The sequence below is a fragment of the Lasioglossum baleicum genome, chromosome 3 (assembly GCF_051020765.1).
Source record: "Lasioglossum baleicum chromosome 3, iyLasBale1, whole genome shotgun sequence".
NCBI lineage: Eukaryota > Metazoa > Arthropoda > Insecta > Hymenoptera > Halictidae > Lasioglossum > Lasioglossum baleicum.
In genome coordinates, this window is record NC_134931.1 from 679,150 (window position 1) to 702,030 (window position 22,881).

At 38.5% G+C, this 22,881-nt stretch overlaps 5 protein-coding genes across 10 annotated transcripts; 3 read left to right on the forward strand and 2 right to left on the reverse strand.

Moving 5' to 3' along the window:
* The first annotated feature begins 2 nt into the window (after window positions 1–2).
* On the forward strand, window positions 3–1,719 carry LOC143207279 (uncharacterized). Its single transcript, XM_076420546.1, has 4 exons — window positions 3–182; window positions 279–942; window positions 1,020–1,150; window positions 1,272–1,719. The coding sequence occupies exons 1-4, from the start codon at window positions 148–150 to the stop codon at window positions 1,717–1,719; spliced, it is 1,278 nt and encodes a 425-aa protein (XP_076276661.1). The 5' UTR covers window positions 3–147.
* A 123-nt stretch (window positions 1,720–1,842) lies between these two features.
* Tho2 (THO complex subunit 2-like protein) lies at window positions 1,843–10,104 on the reverse strand. 2 transcript variants are annotated; one of them, XR_013008647.1, is made up of 29 exons: window positions 9,923–10,104; window positions 9,730–9,773; window positions 9,277–9,368; window positions 9,071–9,184; window positions 8,847–8,962; window positions 8,626–8,756; window positions 8,170–8,549; window positions 7,922–8,100; window positions 7,164–7,756; window positions 6,862–7,096; window positions 6,612–6,729; window positions 6,342–6,504; window positions 6,084–6,265; window positions 5,684–5,968; window positions 5,500–5,612; window positions 5,227–5,422; window positions 5,036–5,164; window positions 4,842–4,970; window positions 4,502–4,759; window positions 4,280–4,431; window positions 4,081–4,210; window positions 3,884–3,989; window positions 3,752–3,786; window positions 3,369–3,479; window positions 3,051–3,111; window positions 2,922–2,983; window positions 2,409–2,481; window positions 2,266–2,330; window positions 1,843–2,157 (listed from the first exon to the last, which is right to left on the reverse strand). XR_013008647.1 is itself a non-coding variant. In XM_076420512.1 (28 exons), exons 1-28 carry the CDS (start codon window positions 9,985–9,987, stop codon window positions 2,127–2,129), a joined length of 4,275 nt encoding a protein of 1,424 aa, XP_076276627.1. In that variant the 5' UTR covers window positions 9,988–10,104; the 3' UTR covers window positions 1,843–2,126. The 2 variants fall into 2 exon arrangements, 1 of the variants encoding a protein (XP_076276627.1); XM_076420512.1 differs by lacking the exon at window positions 2,409–2,481.
* A 417-nt stretch (window positions 10,105–10,521) lies between these two features.
* On the forward strand, window positions 10,522–11,694 carry Rpl31 (ribosomal protein L31). 2 transcript variants are annotated; one of them, XM_076447263.1, is made up of 3 exons: window positions 10,522–10,664; window positions 11,206–11,432; window positions 11,518–11,694. In XM_076447263.1, the coding sequence occupies exons 2-3, from the start codon at window positions 11,212–11,214 to the stop codon at window positions 11,666–11,668; spliced, it is 372 nt and encodes a 123-aa protein (XP_076303378.1). In that variant the 5' UTR covers window positions 10,522–10,664; window positions 11,206–11,211; the 3' UTR covers window positions 11,669–11,694. The 2 variants fall into 2 exon arrangements, with proteins under 2 accessions (XP_076303378.1, XP_076303377.1); XM_076447262.1 differs by having other exon boundaries at window positions 10,561–10,734.
* A 217-nt stretch (window positions 11,695–11,911) lies between these two features.
* LOC143221772 (protein phosphatase 1 regulatory subunit 14B) lies at window positions 11,912–21,284 on the forward strand. 2 transcript variants are annotated; one of them, XM_076447264.1, is made up of 5 exons: window positions 11,912–12,064; window positions 13,962–14,179; window positions 14,261–14,350; window positions 14,432–14,473; window positions 16,467–21,284. In XM_076447264.1, exons 1-5 carry the CDS (start codon window positions 11,965–11,967, stop codon window positions 16,515–16,517), a joined length of 501 nt encoding a protein of 166 aa, XP_076303379.1. In that variant the 5' UTR covers window positions 11,912–11,964; the 3' UTR covers window positions 16,518–21,284. The 2 variants fall into 2 exon arrangements, with proteins under 2 accessions (XP_076303379.1, XP_076303380.1); XM_076447265.1 differs by having other exon boundaries at window positions 11,913–12,064; window positions 14,695–21,284.
* Bap60 (Brahma-associated protein 60) lies at window positions 18,841–22,129 on the reverse strand. Of its 3 annotated transcripts, none has more exons than XM_076447261.1 (7): window positions 21,997–22,129; window positions 21,347–21,474; window positions 21,109–21,284; window positions 20,449–20,779; window positions 20,183–20,380; window positions 19,839–20,097; window positions 18,841–19,720 (listed from the first exon to the last, which is right to left on the reverse strand). In XM_076447261.1, exons 2-7 carry the CDS (start codon window positions 21,458–21,460, stop codon window positions 19,314–19,316), a joined length of 1,485 nt encoding a protein of 494 aa, XP_076303376.1. In that variant the 5' UTR covers window positions 21,461–21,474; window positions 21,997–22,129; the 3' UTR covers window positions 18,841–19,313. The 3 variants fall into 3 exon arrangements, with proteins under 3 accessions (XP_076303376.1, XP_076303373.1, XP_076303374.1); XM_076447258.1 differs by having other exon boundaries at window positions 20,449–20,794; XM_076447259.1 differs by having other exon boundaries at window positions 20,449–20,794; window positions 21,768–22,068.
* Between the last annotated feature and the right edge of the window lie 752 nt (window positions 22,130–22,881).

Sequence of the window (22,881 nt, forward strand, 5' to 3'; positions counted from 1 at the left end):
CATCGATACAGAACCACAGAGCGCGCGCGCGTCCATAATCTACGCGAGATTTAAATTTTGTGTACACACAACAGTTTGTTGTCGATTAAATTCTATTTAATTAACCGTACCTTTATTCGATAATCCTTCTAAATTATTCGTTTCGATATGGACCAGGAATGTCATCCATCTATATACAATTGGTAAGTGCAAATTCACGTTATGTTTAAAAACGAAATAAAGACGCGACGAGAGGTTAGGTTTAACAGAGAGTTTAATTTAAAATTTGAAACCCATAGGTTTGAGAAATCTGGGATGATCTCGAACATAAGAACTCACCTTCGTCAAAATTTAATTAACGCATTGAGGAACAAGGACGTCGGTTTGAAAACCGATCATCCAAAATCTGCGAAACAATACATCTATGATCTACTGATAGCGGAGTATTTGTTCAATCACAATTATGCTTACACTCTATCGGTATTTGCCAGCGAAGCACCCCTGCTAATTAACTTTTCTGACAAGACGGCTCAGCGGTCCGACAAGAACGAAGAAGGTACAACTGAAAAATTACAGAACGATTACGTACTCCATGCATTGGAGACACTAGGTATCAATCCTCACGACGCAAAAGGCCAATATGTTATATCGCAATACATAGAAAGCGATATGCCGCTTCTCCTGTGCATACTGAAATGCATCACCCTGTTCTCTTATAATATGTACAACGGTGTACCGATAAAAGAGCATGTGACACTCTGCAACGAGTCCACGCAAACCAAATTTTCTTGGCTTTCTTACAACGCTCGTGTAGATAAACTGGTTATGCTGAAGAGGAAAATATCTCTGCACAAACAGATAGTCAATAATAAAGTGCATAAGAGGGAGACGATGCTGAAAGAACAAGCGTTGCTCGTCGAAGAGCATGTCGAGACATTGAACACTAAGCTGCAGCAGGTGCAGGTAGTTGAAACTTTACCGTTGCTATTAAATGAGCTTTCAGGCTTGTTTCTCAACCCTTTGGTATAATCTTTTTTCAGAATGTTATGCGTTCAATGAGTCTGAAGGAGAAAGAATTGGAGGAAAAGCGGCAGAGTAACGAACAAAAAATTCTGCAAAAGGAAATGGAGTTGGCATTGAAGGAAAGATTGTTGTTACAAGAAGAAAATAGGTGTGCATTATTGATAGATTTATTTTCATGCAAAATAAAAATTGTCCAAGTCTCTTGTTCTTAAAAAGTCGAAAATAATATAAATCCTTCTGTCTTTTATTAATAATAATTATATTTGCAGGCTGCAGAGGGAACAAAATGACCACACGAAACGGGAGGAGGATTTAAAACATCTACAAGGGGAGAAGAAAGCAGCAGAGACGGCTGCGATTCAAAATCTGCAAAACATAGAGGTGCAAACCGATTTTGCAGTCGATGCTACGCAAGAGCAGAAGATCGAGGTTCTCACTAAAGAAAAAGAGGAATTAAATGCTCTGATACAAGACCAACAATTGAGAATAGAGCAGATAACCCAGCGTGCTGTCCAACTATCTCGACAAATAGAAGAAATACGAGCTCTAAGACCTGCTAATGAAGTACCAACTCAAACAACTGCGAACACAATCGTCAGCGAAAGCAGTTCGACAGAGGACATCCTTCAGGATGCAAAAATGAGATTGAAACGCTTGGAGGAGGAAAGTCTGAAAGCAGATCAATATTATTACAATTTTATACATAGTTCGCCGTAACGTACAGTAAGTCGTTAACAATAAATACTAAGCAAATATGTACATAGTATTTGCATCGTAGCGTGTTTTCTATTAATTTATTTACAAAGTATTTAGAGGTAAGGCGAGATAAATAACAAAGTATTTGTGAAAATGGATTTTTAATTTATTGGCATCGCTGATTTCTATTTATTATAAATAACACAGAGTATTGTAGTTGTATATGTACAAATCTCAGACTGAATTGAACGTGTACCAAAGAAAGCTTTTTTTCTTGTTACCTACTTTATTTTATATAAAATTGGACGTCAATATAATATACAAATTATTCACTATCTTTCTTTATTATTTGAATTCTACCTTAATTACATGCAACACCAAACGTAGTATATAAAATGTTAAGTCAAATTTTTTTCCATTGTTGTACATCATCTTCGTTTGGGATCCGAACTTCTTCTAGTGCTCAGGAATTAAGGAACGTATCGCATTTTAAGTGATTGTAAATCGTGTCAAGTAATTCGAAGTGACGTAATTAAATTAATTACTTATTCAATAGAAAAAGGATATTGTTTGTCTCTGCCTTCGCGGCCCTCCCGTTCATGAGCACGTTCCTTTGTGTAGGGAGACTTTTCCTGAAAATACATTGTTATATGAATCTTCTGAGTATCACGAGACCCTGGAAATGGCGTTTGGGTACTTGATAGTATCACCTATTTTTTCTGGTCTTTGCTATTGTCTCCCATTTCGTCTTTTCAATGTACTTGAAGCGGACGTCTTTATCAACTAAGGGGTCAAGGAATAGTGTTAGAAATTGTGATTCAGTTAATTGATGATAGAATGTCGGGATAAATGTATAAAAACCGTGATGCGATAAGGATTATATATAAACAAATGCGATGCGATTACGTGAATCGAAACGCGTGTATACTCTCTAATTGATCAGGGTCGTATGACTTTTTTTTTCTCTCTCTAATCCTACGCTACGCTTTCGTTACGCATGAAAACTCTAGGGAGTACAACTAAATCACCTACTTGCAATCGTTTATTAACGATGACGAAAAACAGCTATTCGACTACAGAAGAAATAGTTTTGAAAAAAAGGTTTTACTTTCCTCAGATACTCGAATTAACGAAGAGATTGATTACTCTCAAGACTCAACTAGTTTCATTTCTTTTTCTGTGGTTTTGGAATACAATGGAATATTTAAACCGGAATTACCGACCTTATTGTAATGATGCTTTTCTCTGTGTTCGGGCATATCGCCGTTCTGATGTGCTCCTTTCGCTGCAAACAATCTCATTGTTTATCAAAAGATTCTCCCCGATAGACCCGTCGAATAAAATGTAGTTACCTCTTTCGTCATCTTTTCTTCTCTTTTGCTCGGTAGTGACTGCCGACTCGTCCGCCCTATCCTAATTTAGAAAGACATTATGGTGTAAATAAAGTGTCATCAACACCTCTTGTATTATAATATCCAGTCAAACTCGTAATGAAAACTTCGAACGAAATTCTATTTAACTGTAGTCTATTGAATGGGAATGATTGGAAGAACACGTAGGTATATATTAAAATATAAATTTTCTTTTTTTTTCCTAATGAGTTACAAACATTTAAGAATCATCAAATAAATCGTAGAGCAAGGGGTTAAACACAGTCATAGAATGCGTACCCTTTTTCGGCCCACTTTCTTCTCTCTGCGCAATTCCTTCTGTTCGTCTCTTATTTTACTTTTGCTCGAACGCTCCTTTTTGTCCAAATTTCCCTCCGCTCGTCTCCCTTCCTGTTAACGAAACAAAAATTAGAAAGTTACAGTCAACGACCATTGCCTCGCTGCAAAAACCGGTTCTCGTACGATCACCGAAGTTAAACAGCGTTGGGCCGCGTGTTGTTGGCAAAGGTGGTTCGGAACCCACCCGTAATAAAAAGTAGGTCCCGCTGAAATTAGGCGATAGTGAGAGTGGAAGAGGGGGAGCGTGGTAAATGGATTTGAAACCCTGAAGGATATAGAAAGAAATGAGTTTAACACTCGCACGGTCGTGCAAAGATTCTCACCTTTTGCATAGTTTCAATTTTTCTTCTTTTGGCATCTGAAATCAAACATCGTCAGTATCACAGGGGACAACAACGCGATCTAAATCATACTCTGATCTGATCTAATTTAATCTAATCTAATCTAAAGCAAACCTCTGTCGGATCCATCTTGCGTGGGTCCGGAACTGGCACTGCTATTCGATACACTGGAAAGATCCCTGTCTAAATTGTCTACTCCGCTACTGTAATAGTGTTCTTCCTGTAATCAACATCACAATTTACGTTTCATCGTACACCGAACAATAATCTCCATAAAACTTATTTTACAACACGCATAAACATATAATTACTTTGTAATATTTTCGATCTTTTTTATCCATAGGATCTTCCTCCTTGACTTCCTCTTTCTTCACGTGTTTGTCCTTTCCCTCCATGCTCTCTTTACCTTCCTCCTTTTTTCGGATCTTTTCAGACCCCTCGCTGTATCAAAAAAGAACGATAAAAAACATTACCAGGAAACACAGTTCAACGAAAAAGCTAAAAACCTACTGGTACAATTGATTCGACGCGCTCCTTTTCTCACGTTGGTCTTTGTTTTCCTTCTCTATCCGCGTGTCACCATTGGTGATCTCTTTATTCGATATTCCATCACCTACTTTCTCCGATGTATCGCTGTTCTGACTATCCTGTGCTTTTCCAGCCTGTAAAAGAAACTCGTTAGATTCTGTTTCGATTCTACTAGACTTTACGAACGTTTCAATTGTTAACTACTTTGTCTCCGACATGGTGAAAGTCTGCTTCCCGAATCATGTTGGGTGTCTTAGCTTTCAATTGGCCACTGTACGACGTAGCTAGAACATGGAGGTCCTGCCGTTGCCCACGCTCCTCTTCCCTCACCTTCTCCACTTTACGTTCAAGGATTTGAGACAACTTGGCCAGCACGGGGAAATGCGGCAATATTTTAATCAATATTATTAGAGAATTTCTTATTTGTACATAGTCCTTGGAATCGAGACAAACTACAATAGCCTACAACAATAGAGCGTGTTAGTCCTGAAATCTCATCGTTTTTCCCCCGAGGACGATCCGCAAGCCGTAGAGGAAGGGGTACCTTCGTAATCTTGTAATGCCACTTGTGACACACGTGTCTGTAATTTTCAAATCCTACCATGTCGTTCGCCTCGGAAAATTGATTGCTAACTCGGAACTTTGTTACAAACCCCGGATAATTGCTACACTCCTAAAATGTAATAAAACTGTAATAAATACATCCAGCAGTTCGAAACATCGGGAATGAAGGTGTACCTTGTCGAAAATTGCTTTCTCGGAATGCCATCTCATTACGGTCTCGAGCATGGCGCACAAGAATCTCCCATAACGATTCGCCTCGTTCTCGGTGCATGAGGTAACTGAATATGTTATATCACAGAAAAGCTGAAAAGATTGAATTGCAGTTCACAGTCTAACAAAATCCGCAGTCTAATAATTCTACTCACCCTGTCGTAGCATAGAAGCGTCGAGAAATTTGCAGTCTTCAGAGAATGTATGGTGTGCACGAACTTTGCACAGTACATCGCATCCACAGTGGTAAATGTACATCGTGGAAACAGACACAATTGCAAGAATTGCGTTATCGTTTCGTTTTTCGCCGATTTGGCGCTTCGTGATAAGAACCACGTATCCTTTTCTTGTCTAGAAAACCAAACAGAATCAAGAATTTTGAATTTATAATCGATTTAAACCTTCTCCTCATCGATTCTAAAATTCACCTCAAATATGCAAACACTTTCTCGACATGCTCCTCCTGCTTTCTCTTCTCGTCCTGTAATTTCTCGATCAAAGTGGTGCACCTCTCTTGCTCCTTTTTGCCTTTACTAACGTTCTGCAAGCGTAATATATACTCGTTAGAAATTGTTCAAATATAAAAGTTAGTATTACGATGCGATTACATACCACGTCTTTGGAATCGGCGCTCTGTGCCGCGAGTTGCTTCAGCTTATTAATTTCTCGTTGATAGCTTTCCACGGGAACATACAAATCGTACATCGAGAGGGACCAAAACGTCACTAGAAATTGTGGTGAAATGTCCTCCCAGACCTTCAGTGGATGCAGAGGTCTAACGGATTGAGCAACAGGCGCCATCACAGCTTGCGCGGCCTCTGCATACTTTGTTTGCTTCATCGCGGTCGACATTTTCTTGTAATTAGGGTCGGCTTTACGTAGGGCGTCATATTTAATCTACAAGCATTTCGTTTATTTGTTAAAATAAATTAGAGTGTAATGAATTAACTCTAACCCAAATTTAATCTAGATCATTAAAATTAAATGTTAATTTAGATGAAAAATAATTTACGTTAATGGCGTGTGCAAACATTGGCCTCGCGAGGAAAAATGCAACATCAGAATGTATGTGATTGTCTTGAAGCATAGAATGTATGGAAGGGAGTCTCTCCACATATTCGTCTACAGTCATCGTAGAGCCCAAGAATGTTCCGAACTGAACTAACGTGTCTTGGCACTGATCGTACAACTTTCCTGTGATCATCAAATTCCATTAATCCTTGTAGAAAAATTACAGGAAGACGAGTTGCTCGTCGAGCAAGATATTTACCAACAAGCTTCAGATGAGATTTATCTGTTTCCCTATACACAACGCAATGTTTCTGCTGTGCCATCAGTAGGCACAACGCTACAGCTAGGTCGTGCTCGGCTAGAGCTTCTTTCAACCGTTGCGAGGATTTCTTTGTATTACGTACTTGACTGAAGTAACCAGCCTGGCGATAATATATAAAAATGTATTGTCATACATATATGGTATATACATATGTACATTAGTAGTCTGCGGATCTTTATGTGTTTATGATAAAGATCCACAAATTACCTCGTTCTTTAGTAAGTCTCCACCCGCCATAGCATCCAGCTGATCGGAAGTCATCTCTTCGGCAGCCTCGATGCCTGCCATCTTTTGTACTATTTCTTTCAGTATTAATAAGTCTAAGCTGAAAGTAGAAACAAGCAAATCGACAGTAATAAACTATAGTGACTGACGAGGAACGCGTTAAGTTGCAAAAATGAGGGACGAATAAGGGTTAAAGCGATAAGCGATAACCATGCAGACGTGTACAGTGTACCTTTTTTGTGCTTTGAGTTGGTTCGCCACATACTGCAGCAGACCAGTGAGTTCGATATTATACTTTTTGAATATAGCTCCGCAGAAGGAAGCCAAGGATTGTAGCCAGAGCGATATGCTGGTGCCGTCATGCTTGAACCTGTCCCGATCAGCACCAGCCAGTGCTTCGACCAAACAGTAGCCGAGTACATCGTAGGAAATGTTTGTCAAATATTTCAAAGAATCTACAACAGGTCCTGTAACAGATCGAGCAGATCGAATGCACTCAAGTTCTTTTGAATTATTGTACTATTGCTAACGTACCTATAAGATTATCGTACAGCTGGATCTGTATGAGTACGTAATCGAAGAGTACACCGGGCGAGGAGTGTGTTAGCTTGCCTATTGACCTTCCCACGGGCTTGATGGTCTCTTTGCTCACTCTCTTCATGATGGACTTGATCTTTTTCTGCGCGTCTGCTCTTTTCTTTAGAAGAGCAGCGTGCTGCAGAGGCGTGTCATTCTTCCAGCGAGCGTACAAGCAGTATCGGTTCTGATATGGATAATACTTCAAAATGTTCCAGAGCTCCTCCGCAACGCAGCAGTTGCAGTCCATGAAGGACAACGAGGGCAACAACGCCACGTCTAGTATGGTTAATACATCATAGTAGAGGTTGTTGTTCTTTTCGACGGGCTGTTTGTTTGAGTCTAATGGACACTGTCTTATGGCAGCATGACACAACCTCATGATCTTGTACATCAACACAGGATCGTGGTGCAAATTCGGACCAAGGACTATGAGCATTGGCAGCAACTGATCGTGGATCTCTTCGAGGTCTTCGACTGGCTTCGGAGCGAGAGAACTTTTCAAGGGAGGAACTCTTCTGCCTTGCAATTTCGGTGATATGATACAATGCCTGGAACACGGTGCAATAGTGTACTATCCTAATTTCATTCGGAACGTCCAAATGTGATTGCTATAAAGTACATACTTCAAGGTATATGTACACATTTTATAATACAAATTCTTTTTCACGCTTCAAGGTGTACATAGCCCTTAATGATATCTCTGCAATACATACTTGCGGTAAACAGGTTCCATAAGAGATTGGATCATCTTGCAGAGTGCCAACGCGATGGGACGCTGATCCGTGAGACTGTGTTCCGGCAATCTGTTGAACAAGTTTTGCGCAACCTCCCATGCCCCTATTTCCAACAGCGCCTCGCATAATCCGTACTTTTGATTGCTCGCGTACTTATCCTATCGAAAAACAGTCGTGTAATTATGATCCTCTATTAATCGATTCGTCGTATGGACACGAACTTCTACCTGTGGATTCTCCTTTTCCTCTGGTACCTCTTCCTTGTCTTTAGTAGAAATTACGCTCAGCTTGCGAACGTACTCTTTCGCTTGTTTCATTGCCTGTTCGTGCTCCTTGATAATCGTTCTATCGTCTGGCACTAACCATGGCAATATATCATCCAGCTTAATCACACCATGTTGCAACATGAGTGCGGTGACTTTTTGCAATGAAAACGGAGTGGTGTTGACAGTAGAACAGTATTTAAATCCTAAAACTTCGCAGAGTACCTGCTGGTCACTCATGTACGAACGAATCAAAGGGATAAAAAGTGCATCATCCTGTGGTCGATTCTCAAAAGTTTCTAATAAAATGTCAAGTACTCTGTTGGGGTCTAAATTGAAATAGCCTGGAAGAACGATAGAAAATTTTGTTACACCCGCCGTTTACATTATTAAGAAGGAATTAAGATTTGAGGAACATACCAATAAGGGATTTAACAATTTCCAATATCGTTGGTACTTCGCTTTCTGGACGTTCCTGATTTAATTCCACTATCAGTTTAGAATACCCTTCGCTTTCTTCCCTAAATAAGTTAAATTTCCGTTGCTTATAGCTGCGAAAAGGAGGATAAAATTAAATAGGTCACTCCTTGTTTCAAATTGAATTCAGCGGATCAAGCGAGAGATAGAAAATAGATACGTACTACAATTTTGTCTTCACTTTAATGAATTTGGTTTGGAAACTCTTATTCTTTAATGTTCCTACATCTTGCAACGTATCAATTTCTAAACGTTCCTTTAATATCCTATCTGTTAGAAACTGTGCAAAAAGCAAATGACATAAATTATGCCATTAGGACATTGTGTTCAGTTCTTAATCGATCGTAAATACTTCAATCACGTTTATTGTTATCCTATAAAATGATACCTTTTCAGATTCTTTCACAATATAATAAAAATTATTTCTTTCTTCGTTATGCGCTTCTGCATCTATTAGCGTAAATATATCTACTATCGCCGATGGTATCGCTCCATCGATATTCTGCAAGTAGATACATAATCGTACAATAAAGTATATATCTCATTCGTGTAATCAATGCCTTTACAGATATTTTAATTATCGTCGCGTCTTACCATGAGTTCACCTAATGTCTGAACTACACTGTCCCTTTTTATGTTCCCATGGATTCCATTTGATATTAATTCGTACAATCCTCTTCGCCATTCTAGAACCAAACAAAAATAGCGCATAAAAATATACGACGCGTTACAAGCTCCATGTTCGTTTTACGTCCATACTTTTGTACAAATTTTCGAAAGTACAAAATATGTACAATTTACATTGTGCTAATTCTCAAAACCAATAGATACGTGCGTCTATATGAAATTTGTTGATTCTTTCTTTTCTACATAAATAATGGATATATCGAGCGAAATGATTATTGACTTTGGGGGATGGGATGGGAAAGAGATGATTAATAACTCTGAAAACACAAAATAGACAAGCTTTAACGTGCATAAACAGATCGACAATGTTGGAGCATGCAGCTAAGCTGGCTAGGGAAATATCGTAGAGTATAGATTCACCTGTAGTGTTGCCTTCCTTAAATTTGTGCTTGATTAACTTGAGGCTGCAAACAGTCGTTAATTGACAATTAACTCTTCAGAAGAGCGAGAAACAGGAGAGATAAGTTGCGACCATCAATTGCACAGAGTATGCAGAGTATCAATTCAATATTAATCGAACGCACTTTCTGACGTTAACGCGTTAACCACTTACAAATCATTTTTCCCATGTTTATCCCATGCTTTCCATATTTCTGAATTCCACACTTTACCAGCCATTTTAATTCCATGAAAAGCTTTTTAATGATTAAAAACAATCGTATCAACATCACAGGTTAATAGACTCCATTTTCCGCCATTGCAAGCGTCCTCGAAGCTATCGTGGCGCGATCTTCCTTATGGCATGCGATACATCTAGTATGGCAATCTCAATGGTGAAATCTATACGTAACGACGGACCCACAATGCACTTAACCATAGAGTATATTTTCAGAGGCAAAATTCCAGCCGCTAGAGATTTGGATTAGGGTAGGTTTTTCTACTAAGCAACGGACGGAAAGTTTAGAATTTTTATTATAAATTTTCTAAATTCTAAATTCCGGTATGTGTGAGCACGCAAATTCATTTTTTAATAACAATATTTGCATTTTGTTGTTCGAACGTCAAGTCAAATATTTCGACACGAGTTTCATCTCTATAGATACACTCTGTGTTCGATGACTAGCAAGGCTATTTTTATGTATTCTACAAAAGTATTCAATTATATATAGAATAACGATTTATAATAAGCAATCAAATAGCATCATCTTGCAACATTTTATATTGTAAATATACCGTACTCGGTATTTTTATGCGATAATCATATATATGTATTTAGTCAATGGCGCATACGGAAGCGATGAGTTTAGGAACGCTAGAGACTTTGGTTCTTTTACGGCGAGCCATTCTTCCGAGAGGTATGTCAAAATCACGGAAATAGAATCGTGGAACATCTGGCTGCAAATTGTCCTTAATCAACAAGTTTCGGTACAATTACTTTAATTATTTGTTGTATTATCGTACCACTTGAATATTTTTATCCAGGGTCATCATTTTTTCCGGGTTGATTAACCACGAGTTGATCGTTGTTTTCGTTACTGTTTCACTTGTTAACATAACAGACGTCAAATAAACGTTATCCGATATTGTACCGAAACGATATTTTTACACTGCGCAAAATAGTTTTAACCCTTAGCACTCGAGTGGCGACTCGATTATTATTCACAATATTGTTTACATTATCGAATATATCAGTATCTAACCAATGACTACACATTTAAATATTGTACGAGGTATTGTATCAATTTCATTACAATGGAATTATTAGTATATATAACTATATAGGTCGGAAGAAATGTTTAATTTTCGAGTTAAATTGCTCCGACTACGAACGGTTAAAATTCAGACTGTGCTCTTCATTGTTTAGCATCAGGATTGTAAATAACTCTCTTTTTCCAGTGCAAAATGACGAAGACAACAGAGAACAAGGGAATGAGCGCTATCAACGAGGTAGTGACTCGTGAATACACGGTGAACCTTCACAAACGCCTCCACGGTGTTGGATTTAAAAAGCGTGCTCCACGAGCGATCAAAGAGGTCCGTAAGTTCGCTGAGAAACAAATGGGAACACCAGATGTGAGGATCGATACACGTCTGAACAAGCAACTCTGGTCCAAAGGAATTAGGTGACTATTGCAATGAAATATAGAAAGTTAGATCAGAACCGAAGCGATTCTTTCCCGTTCTAATGAGATCGTGTTTATTTTCCAGGAACGTACCATTCAGAGTACGTGTACGATTAAGCAGAAGGAGGAACGACGACGAAGACTCCCCCAACAAATTGTATACCCTCGTCACGTACATACCAGTTGCTAGTTTCAAAGGTCTCCAAACAGAGAATGTTGACGCCAGTCAAGATTGAATTAAATAATAAATAGTTTCCGCCAATTCCTGTGCATACATTATTCAAAACCTCTACGTTGTATATTAACATTTGAGTAAAACTATCAACGTGTGTTCTGTTTCTGTATGACGTCGGTTCGTATCAATTTAAATGCAAAGATGTTCGACTTGAAGTTGCCGCGTATCGATCGCACGTGAAGTTTGCAATCAACGTAAACATTTCTCACGTACGAATGTTCCTAGCTTATCCAAGCTGTGATTCGCCAGAAACTAGATAGTTCGCAGGTAATGTGTGGCAGCGGTGGCTAGTAAAAAATGCTATCATACTCGACTACAAAGTTTATTATTCGTATGGATCTCGGCATTGCGTTAGTGCGTTACGGCTCGAATAGATTTGGAAATAGAGGCTGCAAGAGTAAGTAAGAATAAACGATCGGTAGAACGGTCGTTGATAATACTGTTTATCGCGTGGACGGGGAATTACGTGTCGGGATCACGGACTTGTCTTTGTTTATACGAACGGTGAAACGGCGACGAGGAGTCGCTGATCTTTTATTAAAACGAGAGAAGACGTACATTTATTTATTCCTCGTTTGGCCTTTGCACGCTATCTGTCCCGTTTCCTCTTTTTAATTCGCACGTTGTTGGATTCGTCTTTATCGGGACTCGGCTCGTCGAAGTTTTATTTCGTTCGCGGGTTTGTATAAAAGAGTAGCGTCGTCGCGTCTGTGTTCGTCGAGGTTACAATTTGCATTGAATAGCGCCTAACGAAGGGAACGAAACTCGTCAGGGCTCATTGTTTATCGTAGCATGCAGAAATAGTGGTTCGCACGTGCGTTAATTATTCGGTTCCTCGTGAGAGAGTATTCGCGATACCGCTGCCATCCGAACGCTGCTTTTCTCGTCAATTACACTGTAACAAAGGAGAGGAGACTATACACCGATCGGAACGAGTGCGTTTTTTCTTCCTTTTTTCTTTTCCACGTCGAAATTCAGTGCAAAACGAGCCGAGTAATGAGCAGAAACAAATCTGACGTTGTTACCTAAATACGAACGTTTCGCCGTCGTTGTTAAGTAAGTTTTTCGAATTACGGACTTTCGAGAGAGGTATTGTAATCTGGCGTGTAATTAAAGCGATTCTCAATTGTAACAATAACCTGGTTGGACCTTGAACTGCAACCTATATGCATATCTATATACGGTAAATACGACTATAAATAAACAGAAATGTGAACAATATTAATCGGAACGCAATGCGAACGACGTATCGTTCGATAGAATTGGCACGCGTTGCTCTACTTCGTTAGCGGCACGATAACATTATCAGAGAACTGTCAGAAGTATAAACAGCAAATCGGGATCGAAGAATTTCGATTATTATTATCGTTGAGAACCGCTGTGCTTGATTTCAGGGGTTAGAGTACTGTAAACTTACGAAAAACTTCGACTCTTTCGCTTTTAAAAGAATGCCACATTAAAAAAACCACGATTTCAATTTTTTGAAATTTTACAATATTCGAACCCCACAATTTCCAATCACGAAACTTTATATTATATCCTCTTTTAACAATCATTTTTTCTACCGCTTGTAAAAAAATATGATTTATTGTATTTGAATTCGCTTTAATTTTACGTCAGGCTCGGATTAGCGGAAATAAATCGGGACCGCTAAGAATCGCTAAATCGAGGAATCGGTAAAAGCGGCGAATTCCGCGCTTGTAGCAACCCGGATCTCATTCCCTCCTCGATTAGTCAATGGTTATTTGTGGAATTTATTGCTTCTCCCCTTTCGAACTATATAATCTCGTCTTAATTAATTCTTTTGTAACGCTCGCAATCGCGCACAGAGACTACAAAGGAATGCCGTTTACGTAATTCCTTATTTGTACACGATCGCTTTTGTATTTAATTCCGCTACACAATGAAGAAAATATATCTTCTTTCGTTTCGCGGCATTGCAATTTCTATTTTCCGAAATGCACGCGACTCTTGAACATGCCCGGTTTTAATTTCAATTTGTGCTATTATTTCGTTTTGTAATATACGCATGTTAATCTGTGGGATAATAAAGATGTGTAGATATACATATAGTATAGTTTTTTGTACAATATTATGTGATCTCCTTATCCCCCCTGTTTTTCCTATTTTTAAATTAATTCATTAATCGTTTGACCCATAACATTTCTCACTGGTGATTGTATATATTTACTAAAAACATTACTAATATTTACTATAGTATTCTTTATGAATACTTCATCGTACAATGTTTATATTTTCTACATTTTTTACTATTGATTTCTTTGAACCGTTAGGTAGTTTTATAATGGAAGGAGGTGGGGTACTTACCGCAGAACGTAGCCCGGCTCGTGCGAATCTGCATGTGGCGTTCACTGAAAAAGGAGAGGTGAAAGAGCGTCGGGAAAAATTCTTGACCGCCAAATATGGGTCTCATCAGATGTCCCTCATTCGTAAAAGACTAGCGGTGGAAATGTGGTTGTTCGACGAGCTAGAAAAATTATACGAGGCAGTTGTAAGTTCAAGCTTAATCGTTCCAATTTCCTTCCCCTCTGGATTCGATTGTATCCATATAAAATACATTTCTAATTTACAGAATGATAGTGGTAAAAATCGAGAAGTTGAAATAGATATAGATGAGCTTCTCGATATGGATAGCGATGATCACAGACGGAGATTTTTGCAAGTAAGTAAATCATCCAATCTCAGCAATACTACACTATGTTTGAAAATAATATTAACTATATTTTGTTTGTATATTTTATAGGAACTACTGGTCGACACAAAAAAGCCACCACACGATATAAACGTAAGTACCACGCAACTGTGTTCTCTTTCTTAGCGTAACAACTATTTGGTGATTCGCTGTTGTAATATTCTATGCTGTAGAATTTAATATCGTGTGACTAATTTTCGGGCGCAACGAGTTTTTAATCGTGGTCCTCCTCTCTTTACAGTGTCTTAGAAGCAATTGTTCGATCCACAGTACTCGAGTAACTGTTACTAACACGAGACGTTTATATGTTTCAGAAATTCATTAATGATTTACTTGAAAAAGCTAAAACACTTTGAAGAACTTTCGCGTTCTTCTTAACACTCCGGTGTTTGCAAGGACTTTTTTGAAGCATTAACAAATTTGCTCAGATTTGGAACGAGTCAAAGACATATTCAAGCCTTAACGAGTTGCGCGAGCATATGCAACTCGAATGCCAATTTATCATTACTTGGATAGAACTTTAATGGGGAAAACATCAAATGACTCTGCACATTTTTATTCTAGCGTGTATTATTTCATATTGAAATCGTAAGCATTAGTGTCTGACTTATCTCAGTACAACGGCTAACTTTGTTAGTTATTTGTGTGCGCATCGCATATCAAGTAATAAACCTCACAGTACACAAACTGCCTTGCTGTACGATCCATCCAATGTGATGTATAGTAGAAAAGTTTGTTCTTCTACACTCTAGTTTTGTATGGCTCCTATACTCCCATCATTCGTAGTAATATTTATGTTATTAAGAATTTATTAACTAATAATACTTCCAAACGTTGTAACTATACCAAATGATTTTCTATGCATATCCTACGTTTATCGAATTTTATATATCCCAACCGAGAATCTGGATTGGGTTTAAACGCAGTTAATGTTTTCACCTTTTCTCTCTTTTCTTCCTGTTTTTTTTTATGTTGTAGCATCACGAAATAACACGTGTTTATTTATTTTAGAAAATATTTTAAGGAAGTAAACAAAAAGAACGTAACTATGCAAAATTTCGCATCGAATGCTTGAAACGAAGAAAAAATCGGTTTTGATAGTGCGATCGAAGCGTGTGTGTTTCAGATAATTTTACCACCGGCATTAGTCGTATAATTAAAACGTGGAAATGACACCTATCGTTGCTCCAGTACCGAATCAGTATTGAAAATTATCTCGCAAAATAATATAGATACTCTCCAGTAAGTTTTTTAATGGTTAGTTAGTAATTTTTAATACCGTTTGAATTTTTCAGAAAAACTCTCTTGTTAAGTCGTTGAAAACGAAACGAAGATGTAAAACGTAGTAGGAACATTCCTAAATTTAGAAGAATATTGAGAAATGGTAAAGAACTTCTAAACGATCTATTGAAAACATTTTCAATTACTTTGTTACTTAATATATAATCATGTTGTTAATTTCAAGATTTTAGATTTCTATTTATACGCGTGTTATACTTTTTTAAATTATAGAATCGATCATATTTCGAATGAAACATCGATCAGAATATCTCGAGAACAATTCGTGGGTCTTCTGTTTTTATGGCCTCGTTTGGATAAAATGTTAAAAAATGAAAAAAAAACGAAATCGTTGTTCGTGTGAGACGTGTGATGGCAACGCTGGGCATTTTTGTTGCATGCAATCATAGGTGACATTTATACGGTTTATTTACAGTCAGTCGTTTTAATACACGAACTATTATTTTAAATGTATCCATAGTCATGTAAAAGAGGAAGGAAATGGCAATTTTAACGTAAACTTCCTTGGTACGGATCTCTTGCACTGATGTGTGTCCCGCATTATTACTTAACATTTGTACCGAAAAAAAACAAGACTGCACGAATGGAATTTACCTTCCTCTTGAACCTAGATGCGTACAGAAATCACACGAATGGAAAACATGATTACAGCATGGGTGTATATTGTAAACTGAACGCAACAACGGTACACGTAGTGTCGGATATGTTGAACGAAAGCTAAGAGAACTCAGCTAACAGCATAGCATGACACGCAACACAAAAGATATTTGTCTTTTATGTTCGATAGTATACAAAGCAATACCCGAAATGTGATCACTTCAACGACATGTCTTCATAACAACACAAGGAAAACCGTTCAAAGGCTATGCGCTACCTCGTTCTGCAAAATAAGTGTGCGATCTCTCTCTCTCCGTAGTGTTATTAAATCCCCAGTTAACACGTTGGCTGCTATATCCTTAAACCACCAGCGCACGAATGGCACAAGAGCTACTCGCTGCATAGTTGTGTATTCAAACAATTTTTGGGATCATAGTCAAGTATTTTCATATTGAAAGTATGTATGTGTGTGTGTCTGTCGCACACAGGCATCGTGGGAGTCAAGAAAGTATGAGAAAACTATTTTATTACGTACCACTGCACGACCAAACTGCAAAACCAAAGGTTCAGGCCAGAAATGACAAATTTTATCGAAACAAACTACTCTGTCAAGTCGAAACCATGACAAATCCTGGGTTAAGAAGATTCCAGTGGAGGGTTCTATGGTTTTATATACAAGATATGGCAGTCAGCGTGTTAAAGAAGACGGAAGAAACATGGTAAACAGTTTTATCCAAGCAAGGACTACTAGTGAAACATGTACGAACCATGATTATTTACAAGATATTATAATAGGGTGTACAGAGATTCATTGAGCCGTTCGTCGAATATCAGTTTGGCTTGGCAACAAAAAAAAAGCAGTGGTCTTTGTGAATTTGTCAGGAGCATAGGAAAAATGTGTTTAGGCTACCCTTTCTGTCCTTCGACTTCCATCTATGATTTAAGCGAATAATGTCTAATTAAACCAACAAAAGAGAAAAAAAAACAAGAAAAATATGAAACCATTCAAGAATTTGTCTCGTCACCCGCATGTATATTTAAAACTTTATACAATGAAATATATGTGAATGTGTAATTAAGATTAGGGAATAAATGTATACAATAAACCTTGATCTCGTGCATGCAAATCTGCGGCGTACTCGCTCCAATCGAACAGGTCAATAATAACAATAATATAATAATATACATTGTGGAGAACGACTCTTGGACGAGATTACGCCAGAATATAATCAGAGTTTATTGTATTAGAAACGATACAATCAATTTGTGCACTTGTGATTTAGCATCGTAAAGGATTCCGCGACCGTCGATAGAAGTTATGTTCATCGAATCGAGACTTTATGAGGTTTTGAAATTTTATCGCCAGAATATCAATGTCGCTATATTGGATCGTTTCTTTTTTAATGCGGTGCGCGTTAATAAGTTGGTGCATATAAAGTGTCACCCCGTTTTTAAAATAGTTAGACCGCGGATATTTATCCGAGATCAAAATTTTCCAAGTGATACGATTCGGAGAAGTACATATCTAGAAATTGAATGGAAATGAATTTTTTTCTTTTAATAATGTGAACAGGTCCAAAATAGTAATATTATTTGATAGAACATTTTTACTGTTTTTAACAACACTTATTCGTTTTCGTCGTAAACGCATAAAATCCGCTGTCTACTAATAATAATCGGCCAGGTTCAGGATCGAGAACTTGAACCGTAGAGTATCGGTACAAATTTCACCACGTGCCAGATCCGATAAACTTTTAATTAAGAATGACATTTCACATATACCGACATTAAAGGGAAATACGTGTGTGATCGATGCTTTACGTGTAATGCTCGTCGGCATGTGAAGAGGATGCGTGTTTCGTAATATCATTATGGCTTAGAGAAGAAAAAAGAAAAAATAAATAGAAAAGCGTAGGAGGTTTATCGAACGGTGCGTTTCAAGTTTATTTTCCACGGTGCGGCATTCGCAAGAGACGGGAAATGTTTGAACTGTGTTATGCACGAGGAAAGAGCAAAGTGAAAGAATATAATATAATAGCGTGTACCACAACGGATGAGTTTCCCGATCCCGTGTGTGAATGCATGGAATGTTAACGTTGTAATACTGCATCAGATTAATCCATAATATTCTTAAGTAAGACGGAGACGAGAAGGAACAAAAGCACTTTTACACCGACTAAAAAGAAAAAATTGAAATTCCCGATTTCGAGAAAGAAGCTAGCGAGAACAAAAAAACAAAGATTAGATCAACCGGAAATGGTTACCGTTTGAAATTGTGGCGGTATTGCCAAAAACAATATTTTGCATCATGTACTGATTATGTAAGAAATTGTATTTACTTGCACAAACAAAATAAGAATTGGATAACGGAACTCTCGTTTTTCTTTCATTTCCTACATCCTGTTTGTCACAATGTCCGGTAATAAATAAAAATTACATTACAGAATGTTCGACACATTCTCGAACCAAGCAAAAAGTAAAGGACGATCCGTTGTTGTTCCTCTTACGAGCGAACAAATATTTGCTTCTCGTGGGATGCAGCGCGAGACTATATTTTCAGCGAGTTATATCAAAGATTTATTCATTATATTGTACAGAATTTCGTCGCATCGATGACGAAGCGTGTAGTTGTGGCAATATATATATATACATACATACATACATACATACATATGTATATATATTTTCCCTCTTTTTTTTCATAGAAAAGATTTATGAAAAAAATGGATTCGAATAAAGATACATGATATATGTTTCGTGTAAATAAAGCTGTGTTTTTTGCTGGAGGAGAATCTCGTTGTTACTTCGGGACAGTTTCTGCGCTTTGTAAGACTATACAGATTCTCTTCCTGACAATTTCATGAAAATACGTCGCCCTAGTTGTCGTCTAGACTTAATATAGAAACCACAGGGGTGTCGAGTAAATATGTGGGACACGTTAATCGACGCCCGTTGAAACCAATGGGAAAACGATTCGTATAAATACTTTACATAGTAATGCTTCGAAAAATTGTGTACTGTACTGCGATCGTTATGCTTATGAGTTCCTGATGCCGAGCGCCTGCTCCAATTCCGCGCGTTTCTGTTGCACTTTCGTGTAGAAGTACCGACAGACCGCTTCCTGAGCCCACGGTTGATAGTAGAACTCCGCTCTGCGTTCTTCTTCAGGGTTTCCAACGACGTCGATCATGGTCTTCAAATCCCTGGTCTGCGAGATGATCCACTTGTTGATGAACTGCTGCGGATCCTTGGCGAAACTCAGGAAAAACTCTCTGTTCGTCTTCAACTGGTTGATCGTCTCCACAGTCTCGTGGATCTTGTTGTCCAAACTCTGGATCTCCTGTTGACTCGCGGTCGACAGCAGGAAGTTGTTCATTTGTGTCTTCAACGTGTCGTCTACCTCGACGTCGATGTCGTAACACGCGGTCTGTTTCGTTTCAGTACCTGTGTTCGAAAGAATCGATGTAAATGTCGGTAGAGTTTACTCGAAAATATTCTCCGTGGGTTTTTGTTAAGGAGTTATCAACGAAAAACACTGAGCGTGAGAGACATTTCTGCGTACCTTCTACACTGATGACGTGATTAATTACAATCGGATCTGGAGGATGAAGCAGCGGGTTCAGCCGTTGAGGTATCTCCGCGAACTTCATCCGCGAACAAGCGAATATTTGTTCCAGGTATTTATCACAGTTTATGAACTCTCTCTCGTGGCTGTCCTGGAGCTTGTGCGTCTTTATGTACTGCCAGAGGGCGGAAATGATAACAGGTCTCGTCTGTGTATGAACACCTAGCAATCGCGCTAATCTGGGGTCCAGTTTAAACTACGAACAACCAATAGATTTATATCTACTATGTATCGTAGACAACTATAATGTGTTAATCGAGAAAAGATATAAAATGCAGTACTTGTAGGGGTTGATAATCAAGGAGCAAAAGTATAGTGCACCGAACGTTCTTGTCTCCGGGTCTCTTCACTTGGAAACCATCAGTCTCTTGGGTTGTTAACGTACGATGCCATTCGACTAAGTGGTTATCAGGGCCGTACAGATCTTTATCCAATTCTATAACTAAGCTTTTAAAGAACGAGGAGAACTTCCGTTTCACCTAGAGTTTAGAGAGAGATTAATAAATTTATCCTTACGTTGCACCATATATCTGAAAACGTTTCTTACTTTGTTAGGATCGTTCTTCGTGTCATCCAGTAATCGACCTTCTACTCTAAGTTCCCACGATGCCACCGAACCGTCCTCTCCCTCGCCAGCTTCCTTCGCGGGATAAAATGTATTCGAAATAAATATTCGTAGCTTCCTCTTCTGTTTCATGGGACGTTTCAGCGCCTCTTGTATGTCTAATCGTTTTCGCATTATGGTCGCGTCCAGCTTCCTCTCGAACGCTAACAGGTCCATGTAGGCCTGCGACTCTGGCACTAAATCGCGCACTTTCTGCGGCAGTATTTTGTCCGCCAGCTTTTTCTTCTTCTTGGAAGTGGAATGTGAAAAATCACTGTTCCAAAAATACCTAAATGAGTTTATGTAAAAATCACAGATTCAAAAATCAATAAACCAATTTCGAAGCTTATGAAATGCAGTGAAGTTCCTGGCAAATTGGTAAATGATTTTCAACATTGACACAACACCACGACACCAACGATTAAAGACGACACAATTTCGCGAGTACATACAAAAAACTAAAATGTTTCTTTTGAAGTACAAAATAAAAATGTTTCTTTTAAAGTGTAAAATAAATAGATCGATTGTTTAATGAATCAATGGGCGCTGATAGAAACATGAGTAATGTAAAATCAACAGAAAACATTTGGCAGATGAGCTTACGGTTTTTGTTGCGACATAGGTATACGTTGATCGGCGCTTCTCTTCCCTACGGGAGGGTTAGGCATCGGGCCTGGACGCATGTTCGAATACGGTTGATTGGCTCTTATTATGCTGGCTGGACCAGGTCCGGCGTTACCCATCTGTGGAGGTGGAGTGAATCCGGATCTCTGTTGCATCTGCGTTAAGAGGTATGATTAGATGGTAATGATGATAATATTAAACGAAAGAATGTACTCACAGAAAAATTCGGGCCGGAATACTGTCGCAGGTTTGGAGGCACAGACGACGCTGTGTACCTCTGTTGAGGTGGGCCATTATTCCCTGTATTTGGTACAGGAAATCTTTGTGCCATGTCTGGTGACTCCCCTAACAATCGAGATGCAACAATTATTCATCACAATAAACAAAAAACAAGCGAATTCATTGCAAACCAGTTTGTCGGGCCATTGTTGTACAACAACCACCGAACAGTGAAATATGTAATTCGACATGAAAGATTGTTTATATTTCATAGAAAATGTTCTGTTTTACGATAGAAGCAGGCAATGGTGGTAGAGAAACAAAAACATAATCTATAAGAGAAGGAGCGTCTAGCGGTTTAGCTAGATCGAGCTTAATTCGATTGGCTTTATTTAATTGTTTAATGAATAAGGACTTACGAGGCGGTGAGATATGGGAAGATACTAGGAGAACGGATTTCAAAACACTGCGGAAATTGGAGTCACTGCGGCTCGCCTGTCGGGTTCGGGTGCGAGTATGCGTCACAACACATTTCGACGGGGCTCGAAGATGAGAAAATTAGATTCTTTCTCGGCGCAGGGTCAAACGTAAAGAGAGAGAACAAAGAGGAAATTAAATAGACCCGGCGATTAACTGAAAACAACCTACGTTTTCGAGGCTCCTATCCACTCGCTGCTGGGGTTAGTATGCTTTCGTCTAAACGGTGGATTGTAGACAGACACTTATGCGCCTTGGAAAAGTGCCATCTAACTGCGAAGCCTGGAAACCGTTAACACAGAAACAGGACGCCAGATAGCGAAACTATGTCGTTTCCGGCGCGAATTTTAAATCGAGTTTTTCGAATTCAAATAGAAAATCGTGTAAATAATTTTAATACAATACTCTTCTCTTTTGTATATCAAGAATGTTGTTACTATAATTAACGAATAGCAATTAAGTTCCTCCTAGTTTTATAAGAATTTCTTCTTCTTTTTATACATATATTTAAGAATATTGAAATTTTTGCTATTTTGTTATTTGCGGGAACGTTGTTCGAGGCGTTATTCGAGAAAATGACGAAGAATGAAACCTTAGAACGGACGAGACACGAAATCGGCAACTTTCATCGAATTTTCTAGTCAGTTGCCTCGCGACATCCTCTCCAACATTGAAGCAATGATTAAGAGCTGGTAATAATAGAATACCTTGGATACCAGATGCGCCAGAGCGTAGTTCTTATGAAAATAATTAATCATGAACCGCAGCGATTTAATTTTGGACAGTTCGTAGTTAAATCGTTTCGGAACTCGGCGAAAAGTGCGCGATACGATGACGAGGATGAGCAAAACGCGGCACGCCGCGAATTATATTTAAACTTGACTAAGTAGCTAGCAATTCCGCTGCGGAACAGACTTTCGTATCATTCGGGTTAATAGATCCGTCGATTGCGTAATTCTTTCTTATCATTTCCTGGAGAAAGAATGCTTGAAAAGATCCCCTAAGCTAAAGATGTTTCCTGCTTCGACATCCTTAAAAAAAAGACCGAGTCGATCT